Source organism: Cydia strobilella, chromosome 9 (assembly GCF_947568885.1).
Source record: "Cydia strobilella chromosome 9, ilCydStro3.1, whole genome shotgun sequence".
Classification (NCBI taxonomy): Eukaryota; Metazoa; Arthropoda; class Insecta; order Lepidoptera; family Tortricidae; genus Cydia; species Cydia strobilella.
The window spans coordinates 13,208,498-13,220,703 of record NC_086049.1 but is presented as its reverse complement, the minus strand read 5'-3'; the positions used below and the strand labels follow the sequence as shown (position 1 = coordinate 13,220,703).

General features: G+C 40.0%; 1 protein-coding gene across 1 annotated transcript; it reads right to left on the bottom strand.

Annotated features, from left to right (window-relative positions):
- Positions 1 to 369: 369 nt before the first annotated feature.
- On the bottom strand, positions 370 to 11,641 carry LOC134744395 (uncharacterized). The gene is made up of 11 exons (XM_063678199.1): positions 11,557 to 11,641; positions 10,944 to 11,157; positions 6,282 to 6,402; positions 5,437 to 5,628; positions 5,140 to 5,229; positions 4,906 to 5,061; positions 4,313 to 4,480; positions 3,512 to 3,700; positions 1,822 to 1,974; positions 660 to 778; positions 370 to 578 (listed from the first exon to the last, which is right to left on the bottom strand). Exons 2-11 carry the CDS (start codon positions 11,153 to 11,155, stop codon positions 419 to 421), a joined length of 1,560 nt encoding a protein of 519 aa, XP_063534269.1. The 5' UTR covers positions 11,156 to 11,157; positions 11,557 to 11,641; the 3' UTR covers positions 370 to 418.
- Positions 11,642 to 12,206: the final 565 nt, after the last annotated feature.

Below are 12,206 nucleotides of genomic sequence, written 5' to 3'. Positions count from 1 at the left end.
CGCTCGAACTCAAGTCTTCACATTACGCGCTAAGATGCAGGCAACGAAATTCTATTTTCGTGACATACCTACACTTGCTTTATAAAATTGACCCCAGATAGGGGGCGTGCGCGTTAGAGGGTCTGCCAACTTGTGGCCTGAATCGGAAACATACGCTGTACATTGACACTTCACGCCAAAGCAAGTGCTGTTCTCTACAGTTCACGTACGTTATGCACAAGGCATTGTATGTTCTGCCATCTTGTGGGCTACATTGGAAGCTTAAACTTGCCATTTAATATACTTCGCGCCAATAAACAGGGGGTTTCTGTGTTGCCTCCTACATTTCATGCACGCCCCGTATATGAGATAATAAATCAATGTAAAACAATTAAAACACAAACGGGGCAGTAGCTAGAAGAATCAATTTATTGTCTATTTAAATTGGAGATTTATAACTAGGAATTTTCGAAGCGGTATACAGACTCGAAAAGTCTCGGCTCCAAAGGTTATAACGTCTGCAGCCCTTTTTGTCCAGCGTTGAAAAGTTGACCTTTGAAGCATTGATGTTTGAAGTTTTAGTTTTCTTGTACGAGGATCTGAAATACAAAGTTTAGAAACTTTAGAAAATAGTAGGTACTATTAAAAAACCGCACCATACATGAATATAAATTACGTACGTAGCTGTAGGATCCTTGCATAGCGGCGGTTTGAGCGGCAGAATCAAGCTCATACTCATCAAAGGACACGGGAAAGTGATGGCAGCAAAGTCCATGATGCCATTATCCGCCGACGAAATCTGCAAGAGGACTCATAGATTCATGAAGAGGAATAGAGGCGCTTAGCAAAACTAAATACCTACGATTCGCACGTCATTCCGATGTGCGAGCGGGATGTCGCTATAGTACGTGCATAGGGTTGTCTCGCTCAAACATCGATGCGACGACGTGCGAGTCGTATTCGGTGTGTTAACCTTTTGGACGCCAATGACGGATATATCGGCACCACAGGTCCTACGCTAAAGACCGATTAATCCGTCAAAGACTACAGAGCAACATAGACCTACGTGCATGTGGATAAAGTTCAATTTCAGTTTTGAAATTCCGGTAACGTGGCGTCCGAGTGACAGCTTTTGTGTTTGACACGGCGTCAAAAAGGTTAAGGGCCCTAGATGTGTTTGGTCATGTGTCATTCTCCTCCCTTCTCTAATAGTAGTAGTAGTAGTAGTAGTAGTACTAAAGTTATAGTAGGTGGGCTGGATTTCTCGTTAGATTTAAATACAATTTTGCTGGTTTGAAGAGTTCCTCATTCTGAACAGACTCGACGAAATCACAACTTGTACACAACCTTGTTGGAAGGAGGGTTAGGACTAATTAGGACATACGGCGAAATTATATACGCTTAATATTGTACAGAATAGGGAACTCTATATATATATATCTACTAAAGCTTATCAAAATCTGACAAAAAATGTACTTCAAAATAAAAGTCGGCACAGGTAGTAAGTATAATAGTTCCCTATTATTCATGCGAATGTAACTCTCGCACTGGTATATAGTACCTTTGTCTTTTCACAACTGTCCTTCTGAACTTACCTACCATGTAAAAAATTAACCCTAGGAATGGAGGATAAGTACTTCAATGATATTATACCTAATAAACTCAATGATATTAGATATAGTTATAAATATAATATCATTGGGCTACCTATTGTTTTTTGAAATCCATATTCTGGAGCGAGGAGCAACAAAATATTGAATCGATGTCATTTTATAGAGTTTTATAGTATCTGGAATGTAAAAACAGAGCTTATAAACAGTCTAATAGGTGATAGATACTCACTTCTCTTCTTATGGGGGGTAGATTGAGCCCATAGTTTGCGGGATTATATTGTGCGAGTACAGCCTTGCACCAATCCTTCAAACTATCGTCCGCCGCTCCCCGGCGGTCTAGCCTCTCCGAAAGCTCTGCCAGATTACGAATCGGAGGCAGCTTCTAAAGTAATTTCAGCAACAGTGACATAATTATAACCACGAAGAGTACGAAGTTAAAATCCAAAACATTCGCGTTTTGAACACATATCTAAGTAAATAATCACATTTACAACCGGGTCTATCGCGAATTTATTTTGTTACCTTTATTTACCGACGTTTCGACACAGGTTTCACTGGTCGTGGTCGCATCATAGGTATAGACCCGGTTGTGAATGTGATTTAAGATATGTATTCAATATACTTAGGTACTCTTCTTTTTATCGGTATGTGACCGAACAACGACAAACTTTACGACTGAATATTAGAGGACACGACGCTGTTTATTTGAGCTTATATACTCTGGCAAGCGAAATTTGTCAGTATAAAAAAGTGAGAATTTCAAAATTTGTATAGGAGTTTGATCCTTCGCGCCAAAAATTTTCAAAATAACTGTCTTTTTCTACTGACGAAGCAGGTTTGCCAGAGTGGGTCAGTGGGAGGTGGTGGGATTAACATGGGTCATTCCTCATATCAGCTGAAAGACGTCCAATGTCTAACTTTTGCTTGAAGACAACATTTCTGTACCAGTAGGCCGAGCACATGATTGACGCGACAGTATCTCGCCGCGAGATAGACTACCGCCAATCATGTGCTAGCCCGGCTGACGGCATAATAATTAATAAAGTAGGTATGACTACATATCTCATCATATATTATTTTAAGAGTTAGACTCTTGTCGGTGGAGCGATTTCCATGTGTGTCTGTCCTGTGCCTTCTCCTTAACAGCTCTAGAATACGACACGACGTTAAGTTTTTCCTTTACTTGATCTATGTATTTTTTTAAATCTTTATTAGAAAAAGGGTTTTTCACAATTGAAAATGTCACCCTTATTGTGATATAGCAAGACAAATCAACTTAAATATTATCTACGCTTAATAACTAGGTTTACACAGTTTCATACATTTTCATCGCCTTTTTTGATTGCGGGAAGGCTAAAATTACGACTAAGTTAACTTCACCTATGTCATATAAATTACAACTGTATTTTTGCATGAAGTTTTTTCGTTTCGGACACATTCTACTAAAATATGTTGATCTATGTATGTTCTCCTTGGTCTCCCCCTTCGTCTCCTTGCCTCAACTCTCCCTACCATGCGTACAACCTCTTCATTTGTTTTCTTCTCCGTCCAACTGACCTTTGCCATTCGCCGCCAGCACCACATCTCAAAAGCATCCAGCCTTTCCCTACCACGTTGGCTCATTGTCCACGTTTCGCTACACATATCTAAGTGTAAGGCCTGAGTGGACGCTCAAAGCGGAGCGTTCGGCGGGGCGTGCAGCGGGGCGTCGGGTTCACAAGTGATGTGAGCAGCGTGCACTAAGGCCGCTCCTGTACGTTTGCGTTTGTTTAACATGCACGCCGCACGCCCCGCCCCGCTGCACGCCCAACTCGAGCGTCCACTCAGGCCTTACACTTATACACACTATGTGCTCAGCCATTGCTCAGCATAGGAGCGTGTTATTTTGCCACTTACAATAAATAAATAAGTACACTTACAATTTTAGTATCACGTAAAACGCGTTTTAATATATTTGTAGCCCCAGACTTTTGGCTAGGCTGCTTGGAGTAATTCTGATTCTGCCGCTTTATATACTGCCGAGACGCGAGAGCACTGCACGAGGCCGTAGTCGCGGTTTTAAACGTGTCCATACTCTGGTTAATTGTGTCGTGACGGAGCATTATTTCCTGAAATGAGGGGTAGAGCTAAGTGACGGGTTCAGTTAGGCCTCAAATGGCCTTGTAATGAAGTGCTCATGGCCTTAAAAAATTAGCTCGGTTCTCCATACCATATAAACGTACCTAGTTACGCTCTCATTTTAAAACGACAAGCTAGCTTGCTCTAAAATTAGGCACTTACAATAAGATGATGCCTGTAATTAGTTTAAGTAGTCAAAAAAATACAGCGACCAAGTTTTTCATACAAAACTTGTTTTTGCTCTATTTCGTTTGTTTTATTAGCTGGAGCTATATTAATTACATTCATAGATATACCTCTCATGTCATTGTATGTGCAATGTTTCATTACAATCCAACACGTAGGTAGTTTTAAAATGAGAATGAAACTCCATTTGTATATGGGAAGGTTAAATTCGGCTGAGCTTGCAGTGGACTCTTAAGTCAATCACATCAATTCTGGAAGTCAACAAAACCCCTGCATTGGTCGCGTGAGTCGCGCCTAAATCTACAACTCGTGGTGCTTTTGGAACTGGTTCGTAAATGTAGCCCTCGTAAAGCATCTTGGCAATTTTATTGAATAGAAACACATGTAGTTAAATGATGCTATTCTAAAAGTCTTACCGTCAGCTTCTCAATGTCCATATTGATTTTGTAACGTGCGGCAAGCTCGGACTTAAGTTCTTCCACGAGATACGCCCAGTATCTGTTGACCCGCGCACAGTCAGCCAGTTGTGCCCGGGGCACAAAATTCAATATTCGCTTGACCACCGCTTGCGGTAATAACTGAAGCTGTACGTTGACAACTATACATTAAACATGCGCACATAGCAGACAACTTAAAAAATCTTAGCAGCAAGTTATTAATAAGTACTAATGATTTATCGCCGGAGACAAAATCCATTTCTCCTTTGCAAATCTGGACGTGCTTTGAGCCTTGATTTAGACAGATCAGAATTATATTGGTACGTTGCTTGTGTGTCATTTGTTCAAGTCAAAGTGGATTTCCGGGTCCCAATTCCACCGTGTAAACTAAGTTAATATATGTTCGGAAATTAAACTGCTAAGTTACCTGAGAAATGATCAGTTGCACGCGGTTAGATAGGTACCTACCTACTACTTATACACAAAGTGCGCTTGATAGTTTTTCGTCCCTTAAACACGATAAATGGATTGATAATCACCTACGCCTTCTATAGGTAGATGAATTTACGTACATAATCCACAGTCTCAGTGACTTCCGGTTTAGGTCTGTTAATCTTCCAAATCCTCTTCTTCGTCCCATCGCTGAAGATCAATTCCACTTCCTCGAGTTTTTGGCTGTCTTTCACAGACTTTATGATAGATGTCCATTGAGCCAAACATACCTCCAACTGCCAAGACAATCAATAATCGACTGATTATCTACATCTATAATGACATGGTTATATATGTAAATATTCTCACAATACCTCCCGCTGTGCGTCTTTCGGAGCAGGAAAAGTAAACCCGCCATCTCCACCACCGCTCGCAGAAGTTTTACGGCGTTGATCTTTCTTGCCCTGTAAGAAATATTATCTAGTCTCCAGAGCAGAACACTACAATCACTTTACATATACTATTGCTCAAAAGCCAGATGTAAGCACCGTACTGGTAAAAAAGATACTTGCGCTTATAAATACTGAGGGAAATCGTTTATAAACACCGGGCATGATTCGCAATGACATATTTCTTCATAAATATTTATTTTTGTGTCTGTCTACACATACCTTATCTTCCATCGGCATCGATGTTTTAACGCGACTCTCCTGTCCTTCAATAACCGCTGCACTCTCTAGTAAATTCTGGAGTTGTTCCTCGCGGTACTCGTCGAAAATGGTCTGGGCTTTGTGAAACACAGCCCACACGATGGGACCCCCAGCGATCTTGAGCAGCTCTGATATGAACTCGGCTTTGTGACTCTGTTTTATATAATTTTTAGGACTATACCAATTTTTGTCGTTATTTTTAAAACCCGGCTATATAAGTAGTTTGGCAAGGCATTTCCGTCAGTAGAAAAGGGCGGCGAAATTTATAAAATACATTAACACATTCACTGCCAACATTTTCGTAGTGCTACTGCTACGCTCGTAGCCGATCCCACGGTTTTCCAGCTTCCAGCTTTATAGAGGAAAGCCACTACGAAGTATACTTACGAACTGAGAGAGCCCGCCGAGCGGGTTCCCGGCACTCAATGTGTTAAAAAGTTACCTGTGATATTTCTAGAAACTATCAGGGTTATAACAAATATTATATTATATCTATCCATGCCATAATCGGCAACGGCGACCCTAGCTAATACGAGCGTGTGCTCTGATATGGCTGGCAAAGCCGAACTTTGGTACTTTCGCCACTAAAAACTATCGCAGGTGGGGCAGTAAAGTTGACCAGAATTATTGTTAGTATAATTATAGGACGGGTGTTAAAAGCATATACATACTTAAAAATGAAAATGCCTCTCATCAATGTAGGTACCTATTGTATAGTTCTATAGTTATAGATTTGACCTGGTAGGTAGTGTAGGTAATTTCTACGTTGATCAACTGCAGTTAATAATTATTTGATTTAATTATACCGAGTCCAGGGTTCGAAAAAATTTACGATCCGCTTCCATGACTTCTACTAGCACCTCTAAAGGTACCGCCGTTCTGTTGTGATCCATGGGAATCTGATCATAGCTGGTCCACACAGTGGCTCTGAAATGTACAAACACATCTCATAAACACTTAAACGTACTTTTTAGGGTTCCGTACCCAAAGGGTAAAAACGGGACCCTATTACTAAGATTCCGCTGTCTGTATGTCCGTCTGTCTGTCTGTCACCAGGCTGTATCTCAGGAACCGTGATAGCTAGACAGTTGAAATTTTCACAGATGATGTATTTCTATTGCCGCTACAACAACCAATACTAAAAATTACGGAACCCTCGGTGGGCGAGTCCGACTCGCACTTGTCCGGTTTTTTTTTAAATATTATTAAGTGAATGGGCCGCTTTCCGGCCATTGCCGAATTTTACTTTTTGACAAAAAATGCCTCCCATATAAAAACAACTTTCAGTGCTTGGGCTTGGAGTAGAAACAGGGGCGTATTTACCCTAGGGCCAAGGGGGCCATGGCCCGGGGCGGCAGGCTGCGGGGGGCGGCGCAGGCCGCCGCTGGCTTTCAGTTACGGGTGCCTCAGTGGCGCCCCAATAATTTTTTTTTGTGGTGTTACTGGTACTAGACATAATTTAATTTAAAGTAAGTAACTATTCGTTGTCTATTGCCAGTAGTCACATCAAAATTTTTACAGCGCGTTTGCGCCCCTTTTCCTTCTACCTCCACGTCGGATTGTCGACGAGTTCTCATAATGTCGCCCTGTGACATCGCTCTTCACGTCGCCCTAAGGCCGCGGGCTTCCGTTAATGCTTTTTGGCCCTGGTCTGCAACAAACGCCGTAGGTCGCGTCCGGCGTGACGCTGTACGCGACGTACGAATGCTTACTATGGAAATGCACTATAGCGGTCTCTCTCACACGCCAGACGCCGCGGCGGCGTACGGCGTTTGTTGCAGACCAGGGCCTAACGCTGCATGCTTGACGTCGGCATTAACGCCGTGAGCGACGTCTAGACGCCGGCCATTGCGTCAGCAGTCGCTATACTTCCTACGGTAAATAAAGGCATCGTGTACGACGTCCGTACCTCTGTGGCGCACGGCATCCAGATGCTGACACCGACGTCAACCGAAAACCGTACACTATTAACACTATAATTATTGAGTATAGAATTCAGAGGCGACCAGGGAGTTGGCGAACGGGTCAGTCGGAGCCTAGCGTTCTTTTAGTGGGTACTAAATTTCGCATCATTCATTTAGTGGTTAATTACTCAGCAAAACACTGATCAATATACGCAAAAATCATATTGAAAGAGAACTTATAATACCAAGTGGTATTGAATAAAATTAGAGTTCAGACACGACACGACATGGTTAGTTTTTTCAAAGGTGAACCGCAAGGCAGGAGACCGAGATACTGGACAGCAGAGCCCGAAGGGAAACGTAAGGTGTATAGTTAAAAAACAAACAGACGGACCGCAAGCAGGGTATTGAACTAAAGACCCTAAGATGCCGAAGGGAGTGCACCACGTAAGGCCGAGATGCTGCAGAGCCGCTATTATAGGTACGATTATAGGTACAATTTACAATGTTATTACTAGTGGCTCTGTGAGCTGCAGACCTCGCGTTAAGCTTAGAAAATGTAGAAGTGAAAAATACTTCGTTCGTTGAGTCGTTATCACGGTCAACTCACAATGGTCTTAAGCGCCATATAGATAGACGCTTTTGGCGCTTTTAAATCCTTTATGCCAACTTCCGCATTTAGAAAAATTTCCTAAAACTGGATCGACAAAGAAATCTATTTAATCATAGAATTTATAAATAGGTATGTAACAATAATTAGTACCTACCTAAAATGTAAAAGTATTTAAGCATAGATATTATGTAATCTATTGACTTGTAAAATGACTGCCTTTTACCAATAAAACATCTGAATCAGAATCTAGTCACAAAATTTTACGAGAATCAGAATTGCGACCTCTGAAAAGCTTAAAAGTCACGCTTTCCAGAAGACCCGAAGCATTCCTGAATTTACTAAAAGGTCAGGTTGCGAGCCCTGAAAAGCTTAAAAGTCGCGCTTTCCAGAAGACCCGAAGCATTCCTGAATTTACTAAAAGGTCAGGTTGCGAGCCCTGAAAAGCTTAAAAGTCGCGCTTTCCAGAAGACCCGAAGCATTCCTGAATTTACTAAAAGGTCAGGTTGCGAGCCCTGAAAAGCTTAAAAGTTGAGCTTTCCAGAAGACCCGAAGCATTTCTGAATTTACTAAAAGGTCAGGTTGCGAGCCCTGAAAAGCTTAAAAGTCGCGCTTTCCAGAAGACCCGAAGCATTCCTGAATTTCCAGCACTATTAGTTATTCTGTGTTTCCAGCAAGTCGCGCCACAGAATAACTAATAGGCCGCGCCTCGTTTTAATTTGAGCGAACGCCAAAGGTCGAGTAGCAGGAGAGCCGAGATCACATTGGTTCCAAGTTCCAAGCCAATTCCAATAGCTCTCCTCTCCTCCAGCTCGGTCTTCGACCTTGCATATCACTATCAGCAGCAGCATATCGCTATCGGACGCTCCGGGTCTCCGGCCTTATGCAGAGCTCGGCCGTCGGCATCGCTTACAAATGGCTATAGGTTCGATTCCAAGCTCTGCAGAAAGGCACTGCGAAAAAATTATGCTTTTGTGTTTGTTTCGTGGGTCATGGGGGGCGGCAGAGGCCCAATGGCCCGGGGCGCCAAATATGTAAATACGCCTCTGAGTAGAAAGTTTTCCTGACGACCTCAAATAAAAAAGTTTCAAAAAGTAAGTTTTTGGTAAGACGACATAAAACAGCTTATGAAAATATAAATACAATTGCCGAAATGTAGTACGAAGCGAGTGAAGTATATGAAAAATCGCTGGGCAAACAATTTAAGGTATGATGGAATATAATTTGGCGAAAACTCACAGAAGCCCATACATTGTAATATGATTGTATTTTTATTATAAAAAGTGTCTCCACTCAATAGGTCCTAAGATATTTAACCACATACCCTTAGAGATTAAAAGTGCTACTGGTAAAAGAGGTTGCGTGAATAAACTTAAGGCTAAACTTATGTCTGAAGCGTACTACTCTGTTGACGAATTTTTCGACGCCATGCACTCTTGAACTGGTTCACAATCCCAAGCTATAAAGATATAAAATATGAATTTCACTAACCATAATATTTGATATACTTATATGAACTTACTGTAAACAGTTAAACCTATAAATAATAAATTTTAAATAATAATTGTACCTACCCGACATAATTATCTTATACCTAATATTGTATTATACATACTGATGTGTTTTATTATGTAACTTAGTTATAAATAGTTGTAAATATGAAATACTGTGTTTGACATGTAAAACTATGTTTTAAAAAGGAATAAATGAATGAATAAATTAAATTATAAATTATTGTAATCACAGATTATTAAAATAAAACCGGCCAAGTGCGAGTCGGACTCGCGTTCCAAGGGTTCCGTACATTACACAATTTAAACAATGTATTTTTTATGTGAAATGTCTTTAAGAGACCCGTAGGGGTCGGATCAAAAACTAAGTAATTAAGTCCGACTGACGCTTGACTGCACATTTCTAATAGGTTTTCCGGTAATCTATAGGTAAAGATCTATTTTGTGTATTTTTTTCAAAATTTTTGACCCAGTAGTTTCGGAGATAGATAAAGGGGGGAATAGTCATTTTTTGCCTATTTTCTTGAATAACTTCTAAATTATTTATCTGAAAAATTATAAAAAAAGAAATTTGAGATTCTCACAATGAGCTCTTTCATTTGATATGTAAAACGATATAGTTTGACAAACTTTATTTTTTAATTTTCTCATTTACCCCCCAAAAGTGGCCCCCGTGTTTAAAATTAATGTGTTTACGTTACATGTCCATCTTTGGGTCACAAACTTACATGTGTGTACCAAATTTCGACTTAATTGGTCCGGTAGTTTCGGAGAAAATAGGCTGTAACAGACGGACAGACGGACAGACAGGCAGACAGACAGACAGACAGACGCACGAGTGATCCTATAAGGGTTTTAGTTTTTTCCTTTTGAGGTACGGAACCCTAAAGAGAACTGCTTGAATAAGTATGTGCATTCTGTAAAGAGATATACCAGATCATGCATGGCCGGGTTTCATCGTGTACAATCTTTATTAATAAGTAATAAATTTTTCACCACACCAGCTGTTAAAGGCTCTCTTGATTGTTCAAAAACTGATAAGAAAGTTCCATTTTATCAGCATGTGAGGCGTAATCAAATGCAAATTTTGAGTTACATATTGTCTTGTTTGCTGGTTGAATTGCCTTTTAATTGGTGATTTTGAATGATAAATAAATATTTAATAACATTCATTTTGAATCGATTTGCTTTGATTTTGTTTGATATTTTACAGTTTTTCCTTGTGTGATGAAAAATTTTGTGTTTCACTCGGTGGCAAAATTTGTTTAACCCTCGTGCCTTGAAACTGTCGCAACGCTCAAGCAAGATTTCATTATTCGTACCACTCGCTACGCTCGTGGTTCATTTTTGGAATTTTTCGCTTGCTCGTGTATCAATATTAACACGAGTGGTTAAACAACAGCTTTTCCCCCTTGTACAACAAATAACTATTGTATTACTTACTCAGATTGCGACGCAGCGGCATCTTTCGGACGACAATTCCAGATAGATTTCAACAACAGAGACAGCGTCCATGCGCAGGGAATGTCGTCTTCCAGTAACATCAGGCAGAAACGTTTCTTGTTTACACTTGAGACGCGGATAAACCAAAATTTTGTAAACATCAAGTGATTTAAGAAACTATTTTCATCCAAGTCGTAACATTGACATTGCATCTCTAAAATAGATAAATAAATCTTATAGGTCAACCCAGGGACCGAACAACCCTTTCCGCGATAAAAGCCTTTCAATGGGCGTCCCTTAACACGGCTAAGGGCTCACATTGAAAGACTTACCAGTTTGAACTGCAAGCCCATTCATACCCCTACCTTTGACTACCTCTTACCGAAAAGCTTAATATTAAGGAATAGGGGTAACCCTTATCATTAAGCGCTTTTTATAAAGCTTTCCCTATAGTAATGTCGTAGTTCAGCCTTGCGTGAAAGAGGCAGATAGATATAACTCCATTGTTATATAGTTGTTATATACAATGAAACGCATCCGTACTGAGATATTATTAGCTACCTACCTACTAATACAAGCCAACGAAAGAAAATGTAATTATTGAATTGCATACCAAAACCACTCTGAATATCCCATAGTATAACATCTCTCAAGTGATGCACTTGCTTTGATACTTCGTCAAAGGTAATGTGATAGCTAATATAGTAAGAAATTGAGAATCACTAGGGAAAGTTGTTGTACCTCTGACATAGTTGTGCCTTGAACACTTGACAATATCGAAATAATATATAGATATATATGCTTAAGTGATTTTACTTAAGAAACTTAAGAGTATTAGGTATAGCGTGATTAGCGTGTGTATGCGAGTATAAGGTATTAAGTTCTACCTATACTGAAAGAAATATTTTACTATGTTCAAAAGGCAAGGCAGTCCATGGTACATTTGGACTGTTACGCCATGTACACTTTTCCCTTCTTTGGCACCAGAATAATCAGACCAATGGATCTGTTTCATGTCGCATAATGTAGTTAGATAATTTATCTTTATTTATCTTTAAATGTTTACATATTCAGTAAGTTAGTTCAAATGTCCTCTTTTTTCTAAAAATTAAAAAAGAAAAACTGTCCGTGGTACAACACCTTTCTCTATTAATTTGTTGCATTATTAATCACAACTTTAAATAAATATTAATTTTATCATATAATAGTATAGCAAAAATCTTTGACAACTGACATAATAGTTACCAATACCAACGTATGTCA